The sequence below is a fragment of the Amphichorda felina genome (assembly GCF_050947745.1).
Source record: "Amphichorda felina strain 45539 chromosome Unknown scaffold_4, whole genome shotgun sequence".
Taxonomy (NCBI): Eukaryota; Fungi; Ascomycota; class Sordariomycetes; order Hypocreales; family Bionectriaceae; genus Amphichorda; species Amphichorda felina.
The window spans coordinates 2,301,375-2,324,892 of NW_028145046.1; the positions used below are offsets into that span (position 1 = coordinate 2,301,375).

Sequence of the window (23,518 nt, forward strand, 5' to 3'; positions counted from 1 at the left end):
GGCTCTCGGCACGTTGAGCTTCCAACCGCCAGCACCAGCAGCCGCCACAGCGCTGCACCGTCGAGGATGACGGGACGCTTGGGCCAGTTCCATAATGCACGAACCATCTCCTCCAAGCCCCTAAGCCCATTTAGGTAAAGCCTCTTTTTGGCGCGCGTCTTCTCCATCACGGGGCATCTGACAGTCGTTTGCTGGAGATTGGGTAGACAAGCCAACAGCTTCAAAGTGCAACCCACGGTCCAAAAGAAGCGTCCCTGCCAGTCGCTTCCAATGTCGAACCTCACATTGCATAGTACGAAGTATTACGTGGAGCTTCCCGTATTCGCCAATGATTCAACTCTGCTTGCATGACATGTCTAGCATAGCTCCATAGGACTAGCTTCCCGCCCCTCCGCTACTGCACAAATACGACGACATCTGCATTGTTGTAAGCTTGGGTGTCGCCCACACGAAAGCAGCTCGCATCAGCCCGTAGATGTCATTGGCGATGCTCAAAACAGGATTGGTCCGATATTGAGTTCGTTTACCCCGTACTTGGGTACAGAACTGTTCACCTGCGTGACATGACGCCCAACGCCTCCATGCAGAGCGGCTGCGTCAACGGCTACCCTAAGCCAAACTAACAATCAGTTGGATTTCCCCAACCACACCGGTAACCGTCGACACTTCTAAAACTGCTACGGGTCGCAGTCTCGTGACGGACAGACCCAGCGCCTATAGAGTCACTTTCTAATGGTAATCGAGTCTGGGCCTGGGATTTGGTCACCCTGGATCGGGTATTTAATACTACAGATACTTGCCCGGGTCTCAACTACGAGTATCTGTAGAGCGGGGTGGCACATACTGTAGATTCGAGAAACAGTCTAGTAATCATTCGAAGAACAAGTTTTATCAATCCAAGATGACCAGTATCCCATGAAGCCATTCCCCAGATGATATCGTACATGGTATACCTACACTTATCCTTGTTTTCTCCAACTAAACCTTATAGCCGAGCTTGTTGACTGGCAAAGAACTTCTTCGTCTCAGCACACCTCTCGCTCTTACAACTGGGGCACCGAATGCCCATCTGGTGCGAGCATGCCTGCCCACTGGCAAGATGCTTCTTCGCAATGTCTGCTAGCGCCTCGATGAACACAGGGCTGCCGTTCAGACTTTCCGCTCGCTTGACAGTGTCGGCGTGGCCTGACTCGCCAATGACCTCCAGGTCTAGCTCGTACAGCGTCTCAATGTGGTCCGAGGTGAAGGCAATGGGAATGAGCACGAGGTCTTTCTGACCCTTTGCAATGTACTCCTCGACAGTGGTGGCCGTCTGCGGCCCCAACCATGCCGAGGGACCGACCTGCGACTGCCAGCATAGCCTGTAAGGGTTGGAGAAGTTGAGGCGTTGCATCACGGCGTATACCGTTGCAGCAACCTCGGCAGGGTACGGGTCGCCACGGTTGACGACGGACATGGGAAGGCTGTGTGCCGAGAAGAGGAGCACAACGTCCTTGCGGCGCTCCTCCGGGTACTCTGCCAGCTTGGCCTCAATGTTCTGCGCAAATGCCTCCACGAGGCCTTGGTGAGCAGGCCACCGGTCGATAACGCTCCATGTGATGGATCCCTCGTCACCGTTGTTCTTGGACTCCAGTCGGTGCCTCCACCTCCACAGCTCGTTCAGACTGCTCCCTGTCGTCGAGCAAGAGTACTGAGGGTATTGTGTGAACGCGACAGCTCGTCCGCCCTTGCCGTTACCAAATCCATCCGCCAGCATCTGGCGGTATGTATCCTCTGTCAACGGGTCTGCGTAACGGAAAGCCACGTACGGCTTGTGCGGTGCAGTTTCGGGGGAGATTTTGTCTAGGATCTTGCACATTTCGGCATTCTGGTACTCGGACCACCTTCGAATTGGAGAGCCGCCACCAATGTCGCTGTACTGCTTCTGGATCTTTGGAGTTCTCCTCTTCGAAAGGAGGGGCCCAATGTAGGATTGGAGTCTCCCCAAGGGGATCAGATCGCCGTCTGACTGTGAATTGCATTAGTGATACTGTCTTGTGACTCCGCTCAGGGTTGGTGCCACGTACGAAGAGCCGGCTCAGGAAATCTCCGACCTCATCCGTGGTCGAAGGCCCGCCCATGTTGAGAAACACCATGGCAGTCGGCCCCTTGGATCCCGTCGCATCCTGAGTAACGGGAGGCGCCTGCACCTGCGTTGCGAGGCTCCTGGCCTGGATCACAAACTGAGATAGCGCAAAGTGAGGTGAAGCGCCTGTGCAGACACGCTTTGACAGCCGTGCCGGAATTCGATGCGCCATGATAAAAAGGGCGCCGACACGAGGTCTGACGGGGTCTTGAAGGTGGTAGGGAATTGGACTGCTGGTTTTTGGCCTTGCGGGAGAAAGCCTAAGGGTAGTAAGGATTACACACGTAAAGATCTCGCCTCAATGCGAGGTGTTCTTTCGATGATGCGTGCGGGTTGAAGGCCCGGAACCGTCTAGCTCCGAGCTGGACGATCGACCGCCTCCAGAGCTGGCCTCGGCATCGATATGGTACTTCTGGCAGTGTGGCAAACCGACCAAGAAGGAAGTACCTTTTCTGGATCACTCTGCTGCCAATCATCTGCTACAGGAATAATCCCGTCTCACGTGACCTCGCGACTGTCCTTCGTGATCCCTGTCCTAAGTGGGCGCGTCTGCCTGGAGCTGTCACGTTTCAAGAAGTGGACGAGCCCCCCGACATGAATCTCGGTTCTCAACAACCAGCTTTGAAAAAAATTAGATTGAGCAACTATGGCTGACGGGAATAACGACTGGAGGAAAAACGAGGACGATGAGGGTGACGAGGAAATCGATGAAACTGTAAGTCCAATGCCCTAGAGACCCCAAGTCCAGTCGACTGACAATAGGGTGCAGAGCTACAAGGCGCAGAAAGATGCCATTCTGCTGGCCGTTGAAGTGAGCGAGTCGATGTTGATGCCTCCACCGGCTTCCGACTCCAAGAAAGCAGACCGCGACACGCCGGTCCAAGCAGCATTGAAATGTGCCTACCATCTCATGGAACAGCGCATCATTTCCAACCCAAAGGACATGATGGGCATCTTATTATTCGGCACCGAGAACTCTAAATTTCATGACGACGGAAGTGGGAGGGGTGGCCTTGGCTACCCCCATTGCTACCTCTTCACGGACCTGGATGTCCCTGCTGCTGATGACGTTAGAGCACTCAAGGCTCTAGTCGAGGAGGGAGAGGACGAAGAGGACGTACTGAAGCCCACCAGCGAGACGGTATCCATGTCGAATGTGCTCTTTTGCGCCAACCAAATCTTTACCACCAAGGCGGCGAACTTTGGTAGCCGACGCCTGTTCATTGTCACAGACAATGATGACCCTCACGCATCGGATAAGGCGGCTAGGTCCGCTGCCGCGGTCCGAGCAAAGGACCTGTACGATCTGGGCGTCACAATTGATCTGTTTCCTATTACGCGTGGCGACAAGATCTTTCAGGTGGACAAGTTCTATGATGTGAGGCCCCCCTGCCCCCGCCCTTACCTAGTCAATCCGCTGACATGTTTAGGATATCATTTATCAAGACCCGGTTGGTGGAGAGGCCAATATGACCGAGGTTCGGTCGTCAAAATCTGGGGATGGCCTGTCCCTGCTGACCTCGCTCATTTCCAATATCAATTCTAAACAGGCGGCCAAACGAGCGTTGTTCTCGAACGTGCCGTTTGAAATTGCACCTGGTTTGAGGATATCAGTCAAGGGCTACAATGTCGTGCACCGGCAAACTCCTGCGCGGACATGTTACATCTGGCTCGACGGCGAGAAGGCGCAGATTGCCTCTGGCGAGACAACTAGAATTGCCGAAGACAGCGCCCGAACGGTGGAGAAGCAAGAAATCAAGAAGGCGTACAAGTTTGGCGGTGAATATGTCTACTTCACCCCAGAGGAGCAAAAGAAGCTCCGGGACTTTGGATCACCCATCATTCGCATCATTGGTTTCAAGCCGCGCAGTGCCCTGCCCATGTGGGCTAGCGTCAAGAAGAGTACCTTCATCTTCCCCAGCGAAGAGGATTACGTTGGGTCTACCCGGGTATACACGGCGCTTTGGCAGAAGCTTCTCCGAGACGAAAAGATGGGGATTGCTTGGTGTGTTACTCGGTCGAACGCCCAACCCATACTGGCCGCCATTCTTCCATCCAGGGAACAAGCCGATGGCGATTGTGGAACGCCATATCTTCCGTCTGGGCTCTGGATATATCCTCTCCCATTTGTCGACGACCTCAGGGAGATAAAACCACCTGGGAAACTCGTACGGAGCTCAGACGAACTCAAGAACCAAATGAGGGTCATCACTCAACAGCTTCAGCTCCCTAAAGCCATGTACAACCCCACCAAGTACCCTAACCCAGCCCTGCAATGGCACTACAAGATTCTTCAAGCGCTAGCCCTGGAGGAAGAGGTTCCGGAGAAGGCGGAGGACGCAACGCAACCCAAGTACAAAGCCATCAGCAAGCGGGCTGGCGGCTACCTGGAAGACTGGTCAGAAACGGTTGAGCGAGAGGCTACCCAAGCCCAGCAGACGCGGGCACTCAAGCGGGACCCGGAGGACGGGATTCCCGATCGACCAGCAAAGAAGAGCCGGGCTGGCTCAGAGAAACCCAGCGGGTTGGGTCTCGGCCTGGCGCAACTGAAGGAAGCCGTGGACAGCGGAAGCATCGCGAAAATGACAGTAGTACAGCTCAAGGACGTGCTAGGGGCCAAGGGACTGAGCACAAGCGGGAGGAAGATGGAGCTTGTGGAGCGCATTGAGCAATGGGTGGAGGAGAATGCTTGAGGTTGGTGTAGGTGCTATGTAGGATGGTGCTTTGAGGCAGGGCCTGGGTGATTCGGTGGGTGCAAGGCTAACGATGGAATGACCTGTACATTTAATTATTGAGGAAACAAGGCGGAAGCTCTTGGGCCAAGCGAGGGCCTTTACATCGGAGATCAGATAGGCTTCAGATTCTTGGAGTTTGGTGGGAGCGAGGTGATAAATTACTGGGATATTGAGGTCTTGTTCATTACCACTACTCACCTTAATCACCTACACTTGTAGAGATTCTATTGCTAACTTTGTACCGCTCGCAATTTCTCATCTCCTTCATTTTTAATCGTTTGTTTGCGTACAAGATGCTGTCTCCCAACGGCAGCGAGAAGCGTGCTGGAGATGGGGGAGACGATGCTGGTGCTACGCCCCCCAGGCTTCCAGCTAACACTAACACACCCACTGCCACAGCACTGAGGCGGCAGGCGGGCAGCGCTGTGGCTCAGGCGACGACACCACTAACACCGCCCCCAACCATCACCGCCACCAAACCCCCACAGATCGCGTCCAGCAACGGGAGCAGCTGGGATGATTGGGACAATTGGAACGGCACCGGTATCGTCAACAGTGCTGACTGTGCCGCGTCGACGTCGCCGACCCCATCTGCGCGTCACGACCGACTACCGCCGCGGCACGAGCCGGGCTCCTCGCAGTATCTGACACGGCTGCTGCGTTTGGCCAAGCGACAAGTCGCCCTCGACCACCAGGGGACCACCGCTCCTCGACGAACGCCGCCCGCCATGGCCGACTTCCTCGCCGGCTTCAACCTGGCCGCCGATAACCCCGCGCCATCCAACAGCGGCCAGTGGGCCTCCGTCGATGAGCTGGCTCTGTACCTGCGCGACGTCCTCACCCAGAAGACGACCGAGTTCAGGGCCGACCACGTCTCCGTCACCCTCGAGCTGCGCAACTCGGTCCAGTTCCCCCTCAGCCTGTCCGAGTCCGAGAATGCCGCCCTCGAGGACCTCAGCAACATTGACCCGTCCCTGGGTGGTCTGCGCTCTGCCAGCAACTCTGTCGACCCGGCTGGTGGGCAGGCCATGCGCGTGGTCGACGCCAACCACGCGTTGATGAATCAGTCCGACAACCCCGTCCTGCAGCGCACCATCGCAAAGCACATTCTCGGCGCTATCAGTGCTACTGACGGCAGCAGCTGGAACCTGAGGGACCTCTCGAGGGGTGCCCAGGGGTGGAAATTCACATACATCTGCCGCGACTCGCTCCAGCACTGGTCCCGCCAGCATGCGAAGCAAACCGATAAAGCGATTCTCTGCGAGTACAGCATGCAAGACCCGGATCCGGACCTTCTGAGTAGGGATTATGCTCTTTCTGGCATTCCCTGCTCCCTTTGCTGATTTTGTATTATTACAGGCCGCCCCGCGTTTGACTGCCGAGGATCCATCACCATCACGTTCAACCGCAGCAGCCGCCTAATCACCGTCAAGTACGACCACACGCTCCTCCACAAGACCGTGGACGAGCTGAGAAAACACTACCCGCCCCCCGAGCGTAACCCCGGGCCTGGATACCAGCGGCAGCAGGAGCAGAAGGACAAGGCGCAGCAGAAGACGCCAAAGAAGCCCAGGGGGGAGAAGAGGCCGAGGAAGAACAGGGAATCCAACGTGGCACTGGACGAGAATGGAGAGCGTCCAAAGAAGCGCAAGAGGAAGAGGAAAGCCAAGGATCAAGCCGCCGCTCAAGATGGCCCTGTCATGCCACCTGACTACCCGGGTGCAGCGCCAGCCGATGGCCAGGACGCTTTATATGGTGCGCTGCAGACAGTGGCGGATTCCATCCAGGGGGCGCAAGGCGACAGAAGTGGACAGTCACAACAAGCCGGCCCCTCAGCCTCCGGAGTGGTATCCTTCAACGTGTCCTCAGAAGAGGCAGCTCGACGTCTCGATATTGCCAGGAGGCTTCTCAACGACGCGGGGGTCAACCCGGACACGCTGTCGGCGGACCAGATGAACATCTTCGCCAACCAGTCGCCTGAGCTGCAAAAGGACTCTGTCGCTATGCTCGCCAAGTACGGCGCAGAGCGTCTCCAAATCATCCATCCGAACAACAAGGACAAGACGAGCTCGGAACAGAGCAGTGGGTCCGCAACGCCTGCCACCCAGACCGCCATGTCTAGCAACATGACGACGACGAAGGAGCTGGCACCGGGAGCGCAGTCTTCTGGCGCCACGAGCAGTGGGCGGAAGAGGAAGCCCACGGCAGAGGCGGCTAACGACCAGGCTACTGAGGGCACACCGTCAACGAGAAGGATAGGAAAGTCAAGAGTGGCTTGCTTCCAATGCAAGAGCCGCAAAGTCAAGGTAGGACTGTCCTCGACCTCGGAGATCTCCAATATAGAACTAACGGAGCTACCTAGTGTCCTAAAGAGAGGCCCTCCTGTTCGGAGTGTCAGAGTGAAGGTCAGACGTGTGAATATCCGCCTCAACGGCCACAGAAGAAGAAGTCCGAAGCAATTGTCACCGTAGATGATGACGAACCAGACGAGGATGAAGAGCAGAAAGAGGGAGAGCAACACCCGCAACCCGAGGAACCTACACATAATGGGGTATACCACCCCGAGTCACAACAGGCTGTTCCCCAGGACCCTCAGGATATGGCGTATCCTCAGATGCCTGTCTCCGATATGCTTACTCCAAACGCCCCCGAAGCCCGAGGCTCTGACCCCAGCTACTTCCAATCGGCCCCGGGTCTCATACTACCTCAGCCACCTCAACCAGGCTTGGCCAACGTCTCAGGGGGACTTGCAATGCCTCAGGGGCAGGATTTCGCCAACGTGACGGATCCACAACTGAACCCAGGGCCGGATATCCCCCAGACCACCTCTCCCAAGCAGAGCAAAAGCAGGCCGACGGGCGGCTCTGGCGCCCCACGCCGTAGCCTCCCAGCTAGCGCTCGCGGGAGTGATATGAATCGCGACGACCAGTCGATGAATCTTACTACGTCCGGATCGTGGGCCGGAACCAGAAACCCCTCCAGCACCACTGCTCAAAACCCAGCTGCTGCCGGGCTCGCGCCGCAGGCAGCCAGGGGCCAGCAGCGATCTCGGCAGTCTAATGGGCGTGCGCCAACAGACCCTCCGCAGATGAGAGAAAGCACGTCCCAGCCCGCCAGCTCCAAACCAGCCGCAGTCCAACAAGTCCCCCCTGTGCAACAGTCACCTACCATGGTCGCGGCTATGCAGGCCCAGGCGCGGACATCACCCTTCCAAGCTGCCGGCCACCAGCGCACCCACTCCCGTCAGTCCCAGAGAACCCAGTCCGACACCCCTAATGCGGATCAGTCGACTATGGCCAGGGGCTTCCACCCGCCAGCACAGACCCAACCGGTGAACCAAGGTAACAACAACGACCTGGTGGCATCGTCAAACTACAACAACTACGGGCGCTATCTGGGCACCAACGTCGCGGCGGAGGACCAGCAGGGGAATCGCATTGCCTACGAGCCCATCTCCCAGCAGCAGACGACGGCACCCGCCGCCTCATCATACCCTGCGTACGAATACGGCCGCGGCAACACGTCATCCACGACCATGGCAGCGCAGTCCTTCAACCCCTCCAACTCCAACATGACTAACAGCCAGTGGTCTGGCTCGCAGACCCAATCTACGCGGTCTTCCTACGACAAGTCCTCGGGCTACAACACCGCTGGTCCGTACACCCAGGCTCCGGCGTCTGGCCACTCCTCGGCCTCGCTGCACAACTTTGACATGCGCGCCTCTGCGCAGAAGCGTTCTAGCGCAGGGGCGGCAACTGCTATGAATAAGCAGCAGCAGCAACAGCAGTCCAACTACCCGCCCTACCCTTCTCAGTCGCAGTCCCACGACCAGCAGATGGGCCAGCACGGGAGCTGGAACTACTTTGGGTCGAACGGCCAGGGGTGGCTGTGAGGGGGACAAATCCTCTCACGGCTCTTGTGTATATCTATGTGTATTTCCCGCCTACGCGGAATGCTTTTATTTTCACGAACCATACGTGGTTCCAAAGATGGCAAGGATAATGACGTTTTTTTATCATGCATGAGTAAAAGGAAAGGGGCAAGGGGCATTTTGTTAGATTAGGCGTTGTACGGGACGGGACGGGTGGTGCAGGTTCTCCTTTTTTTTTCGGTGCCCAGAGAGGGCCGCTGCGGTATGAGATTCCCAGAGGACCGGCTGGCCTCTTTGTTATTAGGGATTATAGTGATAAGGAACTTGCTTTGCTGAGGCATAGAAATACCCTGTTGTTGAGGAGCATCCTACCTAGTCATGGGGGACTAGGTAGCGAACAAAATACAGATTTTTCACCTTTTCAAAGTAAATCTTTCCACTTTCCAAACTCAAACCAACCGACAACCCCTACCCTCCCCGCCTAAAAGGTCTCGGTCGTCGACACGGCAAACTTGCTGAGGGCGCGCAGCCGTGCGCCGTAGTAGTAGAGCAGCCAGATACCGACGATGCCAATGACGCTCAGGCCGCCGAGCAGGCTGGTGCCCCTCGCGACGCCGAGGTTGGCGAAGAGCGGGTGGGCGAAGAGCACGGAGCCGCAGGCGAGGGCGCTGCGGAAGAAGTCGTTGGCGGCGAAGAGGCTGGCGGCGTACATGGGGTAGCTGAGGGGGATGTAGACGAAGATGCACTGCATGACGACGAAGACGGTGGCGCCGTAGATGGTGATGCCGATGGTGGGCACGATCCAGTGGACGGAGGCGCGGGCGGTCCAGGCGAAGAGGAAGAGGCCGATGGTCGGGCCGAAGGAGGTGGGCAGCGCGGGGATCAGGCGAGCCTCCTGGATGGGCATGCCGAACTTGGCGATGCGAGGGTTCTGGTAGAAGTGCAGGTAGAGGAAGTAGCAGACGACGGCGATGATGCACGACACGAGGATGCACAGGAAGACGAGCCCGATCTCGCCGAGGTTCATGCCGTAGTAGACGGGGTAGACGAGGGGGAAGACCTCAAAGACTGGGAGGGTGTGGGGGTTAGCTGGGGGTTCTCTCTCTCCCAGGGAAGAGGAGAGAGTACATACAGGAGTAGTAGATGCCATAGATGATGGCCGTGTAGATCTGGACAAAGAGCACGGCCGGGTCCTTGATGGTGATCTCCATGGGCTTGATGAGGGCGTCGACGACGACGTGGGACACGGTCATGTGGCGCTGGTCGATCTCGCTCTGGGACATGAAGCGCTGGCTGCCTGTGAGCTTGCGGAGGCGCTTGGCACGACGGAGCAGCAGGTTGGGGGTGCTGGTCTCGGGCAGGAAGAGGAACATGGTGAGGGCGACGGGGGCAGAGGCCCAGATGGACTCGAATAACGACCAGCGCCAGGACTCGGCAGGGACGGCGAAGCCAGAGAGGAGAGGACCGAGGGCGGCTGGGCCATGTCAGCAGGGGGGATCGGTCTGCTGGGGAAGATGATGGGGAAGGGATGGAGCACTCACGTCCACAGTAGGCGGCAGCCACCCAGGCCATCATGGCGTAGGGCAGCGACAGCAGGCTATACATGTCGCCCAGCGACGCACCGCCCGAGGCCAGGCACGGCGATCCGAAGAAGCCCGTCAGGAAGCGCAGGACCATGAGCCCGGCAAAGTTCTGGGCAAAGGCGGTGGGGATGGACAGGATGACGAACAAGAACATGGTGGCCACGTAGACGGGGTTCCTCCCGATGATGGGGATCTCGCTCAGCGGCGAGAAGATGAGCGGCCCAACGCCGTAGCCCAGCACGTACAGCGCCAGCCCCAGCGTGGACACGATGCTGCTGACGCCAAAGGCCTTCTGCACACCCGGCTCGGAGGACACATAGATGGCCGACGTGGTGTAGACGACAAAGGTGTAGAGGCAGATGATGCTGCTGACGGCCAGGCGCTTGGCGTTGCTCCAGTTGTGAGGGTTGGCTGGGTCGTCGCTGTAGTACCAGTCGACGAGGATGAGGCCATCGCGGGTACGCTTGGGCACGATGGGGAGCGACTGGGTGCGCTCCATGCTGTGGATTCGCTCCTCCTCGAGACGCTCCCCGGTGAAGTTTCTCGACGAGACGGATGTTCCTGTCCTCTGTAGTTGCATTCCTTGTAGCTCTGTGTCTATACTGTCATGGCTGTCGTTTCCTGTGTGCTGCCCCCCCTGCGGAGAAGACCCTTCCCCGGAAGACTCCTGCTTCTCGTCTTGTGGAGCATCTGGCTGTTCACTGTCCTGTCTCTTCTTGTATTCGCCAGCTGGTGTTGCAGCGCCTGAAGCATTCCCTTGCCGGGTGGAGGAGGAAGAGGAGGATGGACGACCCTGGTCTGGGTGGTTCAGCACGTCTACCCAGGCGTCAGGGAGGCTGAACTCGCGTTCTTCCTCAGGGTACAGGAGGTAGCGGTTCCTGGTGACGAAGCGAATGAGCTGCCCCATAGGGGCCTCTCGGACGAGGTGTTTGATTGTCATGTTTGTGCTCCCTGGTTGGACGTCTTGCGTGAGAACAAGGCTCAACGTGAGAGAGACAGAGGGGGTTGATGGTATAAGTGAAAGTGTCAACCAGGCCTTAGTCTGTCTGTTTGTCTGTCTGTCTGTCTGGCGACAACGTCTGCTGTTTATAAACACCTTCGGAGGTAGCGGATCCCACGATCTGAGCTTGGTAATGCCAGGAGAGACCGTGTGAAGACCGTAAAGGCAAGTGTAAAGCTGCCATGCCGGGCCTGTGGCTTGTCCTCGCCATAGTTCGGAGCAACTCGAGCACGAGCTTACCAATCGTCGAGCTTCGCTAGACCGTGAATTTTGTCTACATGATAGTAAGTCCTGTGGGATAACCCTTCACGCTCCGCAACTCCGTTCTAAGGTTTAGGCTTTCGAAGTCTGGAGGCTGAAGGGCGCCGAAATAGAGTTATAACCGTGAATTTGGTGTAGTATGTAAGGCACTATGATGATAACTAATAAGCGTAACGGGGGTTGGCGGTTTGGATGTGCTGTGACGACCAATCGCGTCATGGATTAGCCATTGCCCATCCATGGATCAGCACTAGGCTAACATGCTCATGTCCGGGGATTAGAAATGCGATGAATACGCGCAATCGTGATTCCAAATCGATGGGTCCTCAGCCAAGCATCTGCCGTCGTGGATCTATCACCGTCTCGAGTCTCCGTTAAGACCGATACGGGTCCGGGCTTAACACAAGATTTCCTTGTGCTCAAAATGGGACGTCCAATGTCTGCGTCTTTATTAATCTTCGCCTCATGAAACGCGACGGCTCGCATTTAGCTGGTTCAGCACCGGATCCACCCCTGCTGCCCCCATCTTCTTCTTGTCCTGCATCCGCCTCGCTAGTTGCATCAGCCGTGACATCCTCTGCATTGTCTCCACCGCCGCCGTGTTCCCGGCCTCCTTGAACCGGTCAAACATGTCCCAGATCCGCCCGTCCTCCGCCGTGATCGCCGCCTCCGTCAGCTTACGCAACCAGGGGGGCACCTCTGTCCTGCTGGGCTGCGGGAGCAACGCCTGGTCGCCGAACCGCATCGCCAGGTCCAGCTCCTTGCACTCTAGGCACGCCGATATGAGCTTGCTGTAGGGCCCGGGGAGCCGCGCGGGGGGCTTCTCGTGCACCGAGATCTTCTCCTTGTAGTCGTTGAGCAGCGCTGCCGTCTTCTCCGTCTTCTTGCTGTTGATGATCATGTCCTGGATCATGGTGGCGCTGGGCTCCCTCCCAGACAGGCTCTGAACGTCGTCGTAGAGACTCGACGCCGCCTCGCTTCCCAGCAGCTTGGCCTTGGCCTCGAGCACCACCGAGATGGCCCCCAGCGGGACCCGCCCAGACGCCGCCATGTCCCGCAGCACCGCCTCGGCGTCCTTGACGCGGCCCGCGTCCTGCCGCAGCGCCTCGTAGACGGCCCGCGTGTTCTCCCGGAACACGGTCAGGCCGCTCTGCTCCATGATGCAGAGGATCCGCAGCGCCCCCGACACGTTGCCGTCCCTGGCGAACGCCTCGATGAGCGCCTCGTAGTGGTGGATCTGCACCCTGCTGCGCGCCGAGATCATGCCGTGCACCTCGGTCGCCAGGTTCACGTCCCCCTCCCTGGCGGCCGTGGCCAGCACGTTCTCCAGGATGCCGTCCGACGGCTGGAGCTGGCCGTTCCTCACCAGCAAGTTCCAGGCAAAAGTGGTTCCCTGGTAGTGCGAGGCGCTGCTGCACAGGTCCAGCGCGTAGTAGGTCAGGCTCATGGCCACGGGGTCGGACCCCTTGGCGTGCTTGCGGCGGTAGAGCAGCTGCATCATCTCGTCCAGGAAACCCTCGTGCCCAAAGACCATGATGAAGATGTCGTACGCCCACAGGTCGATGCGTTCCCCGCGCTCCACACTGCCCATGAACCTGTCGTAGGCTAGCTCGTACTGCCCGTCCCGCAGCATGCCCAGCATGACGTTCTGGTCAGCCGGCGTGTCCACGTGGAACCAGCGCTCCCTCATGGTATCCAGCACCTGCTTCCGTAGGGCGTAATCGGGATGCACCGCCAGAGCGGCCAGGGCGCTCCGGCAGATGGTTTCCGTGGGGATCATGGCCTCCTTGTCCAAGCGATTGAACAGCGCGCGTACAGCCTCGGCCGAGCCCTGGGGGTCGATCATGGCATCCATGACGCACTCGTACACGAACACGTCCACCGCTAGGTCCCTCGTCCCCACCAGGTGCTCGACGATTTGGAGGATGCGCCCGTGCCGGTCAAACTCCTGGCCGTGGAGACTGTAGCCCGCGGGATCCCGTATCTTCTTCAAGGCTATGACCAGCTCCTCGGTCGCGATGCCGTCCAGTGTGGACTCCGTCGGGGGCGTAGGCGCTAGCAGCACGTCGTCGAGAGCCTTGCTCAGCTGTCTCTCGCGGCTTTCGGAGTCGGGCCATGTGTTGTTGTTGCTGTTGTTCCTCCCGGGGCTTCCGTGAGGTGTGGCCATGGCCTCCCCCCCAAAGTGGCGCTTCTGCACCCATCGCTGGCGCGTCGTCGCATGGCGCGTTGTCGTCGACGGTGGCAGAGCTCGATTGGGGATCTGTGTCTGCACCGCCTTGAACAGCGCGCCCCTGTCAAAAGCGGGACAGAGGCAGCGCCAGAGGCCGTCGTATATCAATGGCGTGCGTCGCATCGTCGTCTATACCTCCATAATCTTCCTCCCCAAAAAGGAGCTGGTGATGAGATACTATCCGTTCGCCCAGGGCATTTTTTTGGCCTTGGGGATCGGTTGGCGGAAGCATTTCCGTAGTTGCTTGACCATACCCCTCAATCGGGGCGATGCATCTGGCGGGGTCTGATGCAAACGCAGCCGACCTCAACCATCTGGGCCAAAGCTCCATCCCACTTCCCAAAGAGTTGTTGACGAGCCTCTCTGCGCATTCGAACCCCTACGCACCTCTGGGTCTACATAACACCATGGTGAGCGCAAGAGTCCCCAGGCCAGATACCTCTTTTTATCCTGCAGCGACTGACCAACCCCCTTCGCGCGCAGCTGCCCCTCGGCCTGCTGAACGCCGCCCAGGGCCACCCTATGCTGGTCGAGCTTAAGAACGGCGAGACGCTCAATGGCCACCTTGTCAACTGCGACACATGGATGAACCTCACGATGAAGGAGGTCGTCCAGACGAGCCCCGTACGTGACGACGCCCCCGCAGTTATGGGGAGCGACAGAGCGCTAACCTCGTGGTCTGCAGGAAGGCGACAAGTTTGTGCGCCTACCGGAAGCCTACGTCAAGGGCAACAACGTATGGTGCACCCCCTTCTTAGGATGAGAGGGCGAAAATTTTGGAGCGCGCGAGACTGACGGATTCCTTTCCTCCTTTTGACAGATCAAATACCTCCGCGTGCCCGACGAGATCATCGACATTGTTACCGAGCAGCAGAAGAACCACCAGCAGGGCAACTTCCGAGGCGGACGTGGCGGCCAGTCTAGGGGAGACCACCATGGCGGGCGCGGTGGCGGCGATAGGGGACGCGGCCGCGGGGGAAGGGGTCGTGGCCGGGGAGGACGTGGCCAATGAAGGGGAGATGGGATCGTGAAAGTGTGAGTGTGGGCATGGATGGATGGGAGTTGCACAATGGACACGCGTCCAAACAACAACTGATATACACGGGACTACAGAGGGCACCATGGTTGTTGGAGTCCCGTTCTTGGTGATACCCGTATGGAGACAGGGTGCTTAGATGCCAAGGTCCCTTTCCCTCTGGAAAGACGAGAGGAAAACTTGACAGAGGGGGTTCTCGATGACCCCGAGCAAAGCGGTTCTTACTATGACCGCCAAGGCGATTCATCCGGTGTATCAAGCTTACGCCTTGAGGCGTGACAGCCGACCAAGAATAAAATTGCAATGAATTAATAGGTAGCGTCCGTATTACCACATAACCAATGGAGCCAAGATGCGGCACGTCGCTACACGTTGGGCCAGGAAATGACCATGCTGTACTACCCAAAATTGTGTATTAGATTCGCTTTCCTCGTCATACTGCGTACATTGCCCGTGCCCTAAGAATATCTATATTATCCCCATCTTGATATCACTGTTCCCCGCGACAGCATAGTTCTAAATCTTCATTCAAGAACCACACGGCACGTCTAATCATTACGAAAATGAAAACGCCTCCAGCGGAAAACCCCCGACTACTATTTACATCTTCCCCCCCCCCCCCCCCCCCCCCCCCCCCGTCGCCAAGAACCTTAAAAGTTGGCGACGGCGACGGCAATGGCTTGGCTGTCCGAGTGAGAGATAGAGAGAGTGATGTCCTGGACACCAGCCTTCTTGGCAGCAGCAGCAGCTTCACCACGGAGCTGTATAGACAGGTCAGTCTAATGATTCATGTTGGATGGGAGTGGATATGACACTTACACGAACCAGGGGAGCACCAGTCTCCTCATCCTTGACTATTTCAATCTCCTTCATGGCAGCGCCAGCACCCTTGCTTGGGACACCGAGGGACTTGAACACGGCCTCCTTTGCGCTCCACCTGCCGGCGAAGGAGCTCTGGGGGCTCGGGGCCTTCTGGCAGTAGGCGATCTCGTTGGGGGTGAAGTTGCGCTCCACAAAGGTCTCGTTGTCAATGTTGATGGCGGAAATGTCCTCAACATCGACACCAACCTTGCTGTTCTTGTTGGTAACCTTCTGCGCCAGGGTTTCCATGACCTGCTGCGTCTCGCTGGCACGCGACGCCGGGACCTGCTTCTCCGACTGCTTCATAAAGTTGGCAGAGTAGGTAAGCTGGGCAGTCTTGGCGTCTGTGCTGACACGTGCGTCAGGGTTAAGGAGGACGCTGCTTAGCTGGGCGTCGGTGTAAGGAGACTTGTCCTTAGCAACGAACAAGGTGTTGTTGATGAGACCGTTGTGGAAATACCGGTAGGCCCTCTTCTGACGGGCATCCACCTTGGCGCAGTATTCCTGGTAGGTGGCCTCGTCAAGGGTGGCGAAAAGGTACTTGGGGTGAATACCGATAGCTTGAGCACCCTTCTGACCGAAGCCAAAGGAGGTGACAGAAAAGGCCTTGATGCCGTCTGTCTGGATGCTGCGGCTAGGGTACACAATCAGGTCAAAGTCCTCCATGATGGGGTCGATGTTGTCTGCGTTGCGGTTGCCGGGAACAAGACCCGTGTTCAGGACCTGCAGGCAGCCGTTCATCATCCAGGCACCAGCAGCACCCTTGGGATGACCGGTGAGGTACTTCTGGAAGATACCCATGACGGCGTTGCCCTTGGTGCGTCCCAGATGGCGCAGCTGCTGGCAGACGACAGAAGATTCGTTCTTGTCGTTGGCCTTGGTCGATGTGCCGTGGAAGGAAGCAACATCGATGTCATCGATGGTGAGGCCCCAAGTGGCCAGGGCGCCGCGCAGGGGCGCGATGCTGGGATCGTTCTTCCAGAAGTTGTTGCCCATGCTGCGAAGCAGCTCCTTTTCTTGCCGGGCGGCCTCCTTCTCAATGTGGGCGATGCGGTCCTGGGCGTACTCAGACTCGTCAAAGGAAGCACCCTGGGCCTTCATCGCCTGGACCTCATCGTAGACGTACTCGAGTTCGTCCTCATGCCACTGCTTGATCGCCTTCTTGCGACGCTCAATCTGGCGGCGGCGATAGTTGATGTCAAGCAGAGGCGACGGGAACTTTCCAGCGTGCTCGCGGGCCGTGGTGAGAACACCCTGGCCAGGAGCAGGCACGGAACGTCCGATCTTGTCCGAAGCCGTGGTGGTAAGGGCCAGGATACCATGAATGGGCACGCCCATGTCCAGAGCAAGCCTGGCAGTCATGATGACCTGGATACCGCAACCCTGCGACTCCATGAAACCATTTCTAGTTGTTGTGGTAGGACGAGACATCTCCTTGGGAGTGCGGCCGTGCTCAAACTCATCAACAGTGTTGCTAGTGGCTTTCATGTTGGCAAATTCGTAGGAACCTTCCTCGCCGAAGTCGTCAAAGCCACCGACCAGGCAGACTCTAGCCTTGCCCTCCATGATAGTCTCGTAACCGATGTCAACCGACTCCACAGCAGTGGCGCATGCGCCAACAGGGGTCTTGATGGGGCCGGAAGACGAGAGGAGTAGCATGTTGACCCAAGCGGCCATGGTGTTGATGAAGGACTCCTGGAGAATATCGTTCTGGAGGGGCTTGTCTAGGAAACGATCCCTGTGCATGCCACGTAGAGCAACAGCACCACCCATACCGGAACCGACGCAGTTGCCAACCTCGGAAACGTGGACGTACTTGTAGAACTCATAAGGATCCGTGATACCGCAAGAGAGAAGAGCCTCGGCGGTGGAGACGAGCAGGAAGAGCGAGACAGGATCAACCTGGGAGATGATGTCCTCAGGAATGCCGTAGCGCTTAGCGTCCCAGCCAGTAGGAATCTGACCGGCAACGAGGCGGTCGAAACGCAGGGCCTTGGGGATCCAGAGGGCAGCGCCCTTCTTGAGACGGATAGTGTACTCGCCACTTTCGGGGATCTCAAAGACCTCCACCTTGTCGCCATGCTCGCGCTTGAACTCATCGGCTGTCTCCTTGGAGCCCTCAAACGGCTCGAGATCCGCTTCAATGACAACTTCGTGGAGCAGTTGCTTGTTGTTGGGATCGTAGCCATCGAAGAGTTCGGGCTCAATGAGACGGATGCCGGAGTGCTCCAGAATGTGCTTCTCGTACTTCTTCTTAATATCCTTGTCGTCGACAGGCTCGCCAGACTTGGCGTCAACCCATCCAGAATATGGCTTGCCCTTGATGGGACCGTTGTGGTTCTTGATGAGACCCATGATCCAAGCCATCTCGACGCAGCCCTCGAGAGAGAACTCGCCATAGGCCTCCATCTCCCATCGGGTACGCGAGTTGCCCCAGGGGCCAACCTCAGCAAAACCGGTGACGACGACGACCTTCTCAAGGTCAACCATACCCTTGAGAGTGTCATGATGAGGGGCGATCTCGGTCTTCCAGTCTGGTCGGTGAGGGAAGTCAAATTTGATATTGGCACGGGGCTCAATGGTCTTCTTCTTGTAGAGAATCTCGGAGTCAGCGCCGTTTACAATGGAATTCTCAATGGTGCTCTCCTTCGAGACTGCCTTGCGGATCTCGCTGGTCTCCATGATGTCCTTTCTCAGCTTAGTCATGGTCTCATTGAGGTTAGGAATGAATTGCAAGCCGCCGTTGAGATCGGCGAAGACCGGCTCTGACTGGCAGAGGTCAACAATGGCAGGCGACATGAGGCCCAGAAGGTTGAAGGCCATCTCCTGCTGAGAGAAGGTACGGACGCCAAACGCCTCGACACCCTCGGCGACAATATTGTTGCCAGACATGAGACCAGTACCACGGGTCCAGCCAATGACAGCACCGCAGATGGTCAGATAGTTGGCCCAGTCCTCCGAGTACCATCGGTTGAAAAGAGTCTCGAGGCCAAGCTTCGACTCCGAGTACAGACCGTCGTTGCCAAAAGTGCCGTGGTTGGGGGACAGAGGTAGAACGACCTGGGCGGGGCGAGTCTCAAAGCCACGCTCAGACTTCTGGGTCTTGACACAGCCTAGGAGGCGGATGACATTGGTGAGCATGATGCGGTGGGCCAGCTCCGACTTGGAATCGATGCTGTCGATTTGACGACCGTTCTCCGAGATGGCTGCAAAGGGGATGATGAAATCAAGGTCCCAGCCAAGGCCATCCTTGGTGTCATAGATGTAGTTGACGAGGGCCTCGACATCTTGCTTGCTGCCCTGGTTGAAGGGCACGACAACAATCTGAGAACCCCGCGAGCCATAGCGAGTGTACATGGACTGGTAGTATTCGGTCACCTCGCGGGAGAATCGGCTGGTCGTGACAACAACCTTGGCGCCGCCGCTGACCAGACCTTGCAGGACTTCGGCACCGATGGAGCCGGCGCCAGCACCAGTCATGAGAACGTGCTTGCCCTGAAATGTAACACCGGACTTGGCGGCATCCTCGAGGCAGTTGAGATAGGCACCGGTGAGCTTCTTGCTGTAGTCCCAACCGTGAAGAGTCTTCTTCTTGAGATGCAGGAAAGGAATGGTCTCGATCTTGCCCTTGTTGTTACTAGTTCCCTTGATCTTCCTACTCTTTCCATTCTCTTTGAGGATCTGGCTCTCGTTCATGGCCAGTGAGCGGAGGACATCACCGTACAGGCTCTTGATCTCAAGCTGAGATGTCTTGGACATCTTGTGCTGTTGCTTGATGAGTCTGTAGATGCGCTGCAGGTCGTTCTGCACCTTTGTACGGTTGCCGTACTCGGAAATCTTGCCACCCTCGGCCATTTGCTGGACATAGTGCTCGAGTTTCCTGCAGCTGGTGCGAGGGACTTCCTCGTAGTTGAGGTTTCCGCGAGCATCAACCGTGGTGCGAGGACCAGTGGGTACGGCAACGTCCTTGTAGACAGGAGAGACATTGAGAACATCCTTGCAGTTCTCAATCAGCTGCTGACCGAGCTCCTTGGCGAGCTTGTACGTCTCGCCACGCTCGGTAGGGCAGTTGTCGATGTGGTATTGCATGAAATCGAGCAGCTTGGGGTTGGAGCGGTTCATGATACGAATGCACTGGCTGACAATTTCGCGGTCAACGGCCTGAAGCCGGCCGAAGATGATGTCAAAGTACATGCTGAGGGCATCCTGGCGAGCCCAGTTCCAGGAAGAGTCGTAAGTGCGGGCCTTGAGGGGGCTGAAGACGGGCTCAATACCGGAGGCATAGAAATCACCGTGTTCAGTGTTCCAGAGATCCAGCTGAGCCTGCAAGATCTTCTCGGACTTCTGAGTTTCGATCTGTGCCTTATCACCTGCCCGCAGATCCATCTTGAGGTAACGGGCAAAGAGCTCAAGTTGCTGCTTGAACAGAGCCCTCTGATCCTTGGTAAGAGCATCGATGGCAGCGGGGTCCATCATCATGCCACCGCCCGATCCGCCGGATGGTCCCGAGGAAGAGGTAGTGGTGAGGCTGATGCCGACATTTGTAGCGTACTTCTGGGTAACGCCGTCAAGGAAGGCCTTGGCATCCGCCTCGGACCCAAGTCGGGCGGGTGGCTCCGAGGTCAGGGCGAGCAGCAGGACGCCATCCTGTCGACCGGAGGCCAGACCCCACCTAGACTCAAGGTACTTCCTGGCTGTGGTGATGTTGAAGCCACCGGGCATCTTTGAGGAAATCATTCGGGCAATGAGGGACTGCGATTGCTTGCCCAGGTTGCCGTCGAAAGTCGCCTGCATCGAGGCACCGAGCTCGTCGAGAGGAGTGTCCTCTGGCTTCTCTGGCGTCGAACCGAATTCTTTGCCAAGGTCGCCGAGGATCTCGTTCTGAAGGGTGGACTTGCCTGGGATTGGACGTTAATATGGATATGAAATGGACTGTTTGTAGCTGGTACTTACCACCAACGAGATCCTTGATGGCCTTGCTCAGAGGAACCTCGAGCAGAGGCTTCTTGAGCTTCTGGGCAATGAGGGCCCGGACAATGTCCACCGCCTGGACGGGCTCATCTGGAATCTTTTCCGCAGGTCCGGCGCTGGGAGGGGGGGGAGCAGCGGCCGCGACAGGGGCGGCAGCAGACGCAGGCGCATCACCAGCTGGGGCCGATGAACCGGGTGTGGGCTCGGGCTCTTCCTCGACGGGATCGACGTCATAGTAAATCTCCTTGGCGTCCTTGTTGTAGCACAGGATCTGGCGCTGGACTGACTTGGCGGCATCATAGGCCTCGTACTTGGAGGCCAGAGTTCGCTTGGCCATGACACCCAGGGTATCAGCGGGGCCGATTTCGACTACCCGCTCAGCGGTCTTCTCAGCGAGGAAGACATCTTGAGTTTCGATCCATCTCACGGGGGAGGCGAACTGGTATGCGAGGAGCTCAATGAGCAGGGTATGGGAGAGTTCCTGCTCGACTTCAGGACGCATGTTGGCGGTGGGAGTGCCTGACGATGTTTGGGTCGGTTGTTTAGAAGGTCGCAAGGTCGTCGTGACGATCGATCAAGTCAATGACGCTCGTCAACGATCTAGACAGGTAGCGCTCTCGCAGACCGGCAGTGCGAGGTCTCGGGTGGGTAGAGAAATTCGGAGCGGAGAAGAGAAATGTACAGCTCGAGTATTAGGAGGTGGTAATATGGACAAACGGTTCGCCGGCAAGGTCAAGAGTTGGAAGAACTGACCACCAAAGAATTGGCTGTCAGGGCCGGCTAGAAGCTGGGGAAGATGGGGAGACTGACGGGAACGGGAGCGTCAGGAGGATGAGGGGGAGCAGGAGAGGGTATCGTTGAACCAAGCCACAGCGGGATGGGAATTCTGAGGATGGTGACGGTGCGGTGGAATGGAGGGACCGATTGTTGAACGCGATGGACCCACCAGCACAAAAAGTGACACTGATATCGCCTGAGCTCATTGTGTGGCACTGGACTGGCCCGGGAAGGAAAAAAAGTCTGGCAGCCGCAACCCCTGGTACCCACGTTGTGCTGGCCTGCAGTAGGTGGGTTGGCGGGCAGGGTGGGTGCACCCTGGTGGCGGCCTTGCAGCACACTCCTCAACCATATTCCGCGGCTAAACCATTAACGGATTAGCGTCACCAGAGATTTGATCATTTTGATGTTCCAATCCCCAGAATTCAGTTTCACAGCCAAAATTTTTGGGGCACCATCAGCCCGTCAAGCACCAGCAAGCAAACACGACTCGCCTAGGGGCTCCTGGGCGGTCAGCTGGATTGTCGTCATGATCATTGCCTGGAGCCTTCAAGGGTGCGGTGTAGGGTATCAGATCCTCAGTCATAAACTATCAAACACACCCTATGGTGGGCGAGCAACGGGGGAACCTCTTGGCTTCTACTATTATGTCGGCTTTTACGGTCGTTGCAAGTTCAACATTCGTATCCGGGACACCCGGTGGTGTGAGGAAATCTCCCCTTGTCCGGCGGTTGAGACGACTCGACAAGTTGTTACCGTTGGACGCCGACAGTGGGACCCAGAACGACCTGAGTGATTGACCGGCTGACCGGCGGTTGTTGCTGCTGCGCGATGACGGGAAGCTTCCGGCCCTTGCAAGTTGCCACTCACCCCTTGTTGGCGGCTTGAGCATCATGCATGGGGGCCCCTAGCAGCAAAATTGTGAAGCGCAATTTCGCTGTCTGGTGAGGATCATGTACCTGTACCTTTCTTTTCCTTTCGGGGTTTACGCGTTTCTTGCCGTGGTGCTGACGGTTGTGTGGACATTGTTCTGTCAAGTCCAATGACTCTAATCATTTGAGAAGGCAGTTTGGGTTTTTCGCGGTGTGGAAGGAAACGTGGAACGTGACTCGGTGGGCCCGGAGGGCAGAAATTGCCCGGGACTGTGTGGTTGCTGTTGCGGGCCTTGCGGCGACGATGTGCATCGGAACCAAGCCTCTGGTTCCAGGTGCAGTGGCAGCCGCTGTGGCGCCGATGTGGCGAGTGGGTTGCATCTGGTTCAACAATTGCAATGGCGGCCTGGCGCTCCTGCGGTTTTGTGCTGAACGGGCGCAATGCATCCATTGAATTGAAAGAAGATAAGGGCGCGCTGGCCTCGGATACCGAGGTTGTTCCTCGGCTCCGTATTACGAGTCGCATAAATTAATCCGCGGGCGTTAACGGGTGTAATATGGGCTGCATTATGAAACTCAACAGTCAACATAAACAAAAGCGGATGTACCACTACTTGCACCTGGACCCTCAATCAGATCTAGCGCGATCCCTGTCAAGAATGAGTCGTGGACCCCTTGGGGATCAGAGCCAGCGCAACCCACTGTCCCACCACAACCCACCATAGCGAGGGGGCCCGGGAGGCTTCTTGGCTCAGTTGGCCGCTGGTCCCTCAGTCCATCCCCAACAGAACTAAAATTTTGGCTTCCAGCCAGCCAGCTTTGCCGCATTGACTAAAGATCCTCTGCCAGTGGTCGCTGTGTTGTGCCTGGATGTACTTCGTCCGCGGTATCGGCCACAGTACGTAGCTACGTACCACCGCCACTCGTCGTTGAGTGAGTTCCCAGGCAGGGCTGTCCACTGTGCCCACTGGGTAAAGTCACCAAACCCATTTTGGCCACACATCGTAATAGTGGCAGTCAACACCGTCCCATCCCATCCCGTTCTCAATCGAAATTTCCCACCACCCGCCTCCGACCCTCTATCCTTATCCTCACCTCCCCTCCAAAGTGATCTCGTACCTTTTTGTGCCATCACGAGATCTTCTCTCCATAATCCATTCATTCCCTTCTTCGTTAATTGAGCGTCTGTGGTTTGC

General features: G+C 57.3%; 7 protein-coding genes across 7 annotated transcripts; 3 read left to right on the plus strand and 4 right to left on the minus strand.

The window, feature by feature from the left end:
• Positions 1-985: 985 nt before the first annotated feature.
• Positions 986-2,297, minus strand: HEM15 (ferrochelatase HEM15; the record flags this gene model as incomplete). The annotated part of the gene is made up of 2 exons (XM_083193946.1): positions 986-2,008; positions 2,067-2,297. 2 exons carry the CDS (start codon positions 2,295-2,297, stop codon positions 986-988), a joined length of 1,254 nt encoding a protein of 417 aa, XP_083050894.1.
• A 474-nt stretch (positions 2,298-2,771) lies between these two features.
• KU70 (KU70 family ATP-dependent DNA helicase II subunit) lies at positions 2,772-4,818 on the plus strand (the record flags this gene model as incomplete). Its single annotated transcript, XM_083193947.1, has 3 exons — positions 2,772-2,840; positions 2,895-3,503; positions 3,556-4,818. The coding sequence occupies 3 exons, from the start codon at positions 2,772-2,774 to the stop codon at positions 4,816-4,818; spliced, it is 1,941 nt and encodes a 646-aa protein (XP_083050895.1).
• A 770-nt stretch (positions 4,819-5,588) lies between these two features.
• Positions 5,589-8,752, plus strand: ACO1O0_004509 (uncharacterized protein; the record flags this gene model as incomplete). Its single annotated transcript, XM_083193948.1, has 3 exons — positions 5,589-6,159; positions 6,220-7,166; positions 7,259-8,752. 3 exons carry the CDS (start codon positions 5,589-5,591, stop codon positions 8,750-8,752), a joined length of 3,012 nt encoding a protein of 1,003 aa, XP_083050896.1.
• Positions 8,753-9,212: 460 nt separating this feature from the next.
• Positions 9,213-11,254, minus strand: ACO1O0_004510 (major facilitator superfamily domain-containing protein; the record flags this gene model as incomplete). Its single annotated transcript, XM_083193949.1, has 3 exons — positions 9,213-9,799; positions 9,864-10,205; positions 10,273-11,254. The coding sequence occupies 3 exons, from the start codon at positions 11,252-11,254 to the stop codon at positions 9,213-9,215; spliced, it is 1,911 nt and encodes a 636-aa protein (XP_083050897.1).
• A 784-nt stretch (positions 11,255-12,038) lies between these two features.
• On the minus strand, positions 12,039-13,742 carry ACO1O0_004511 (uncharacterized protein; the record flags this gene model as incomplete). Its single annotated transcript, XM_083193950.1, has 1 exon — positions 12,039-13,742. The coding sequence occupies one exon, from the start codon at positions 13,740-13,742 to the stop codon at positions 12,039-12,041; it is 1,704 nt and encodes a 567-aa protein (XP_083050898.1).
• Positions 13,743-14,212: 470 nt separating this feature from the next.
• Positions 14,213-14,817, plus strand: ACO1O0_004512 (U6 snRNA-associated Sm-like protein LSm4; the record flags this gene model as incomplete). The annotated part of the gene is made up of 4 exons (XM_083193951.1): positions 14,213-14,215; positions 14,289-14,429; positions 14,491-14,541; positions 14,626-14,817. 4 exons carry the CDS (start codon positions 14,213-14,215, stop codon positions 14,815-14,817), a joined length of 387 nt encoding a protein of 128 aa, XP_083050899.1.
• A 674-nt stretch (positions 14,818-15,491) lies between these two features.
• Positions 15,492-21,175, minus strand: FAS1_1 (trifunctional fatty acid synthase subunit FAS2; the record flags this gene model as incomplete). The annotated part of the gene is made up of 3 exons (XM_083193952.1): positions 15,492-15,602; positions 15,661-20,600; positions 20,656-21,175. The coding sequence occupies 3 exons, from the start codon at positions 21,173-21,175 to the stop codon at positions 15,492-15,494; spliced, it is 5,571 nt and encodes a 1,856-aa protein (XP_083050900.1).
• Between the last annotated feature and the right edge of the window lie 2,343 nt (positions 21,176-23,518).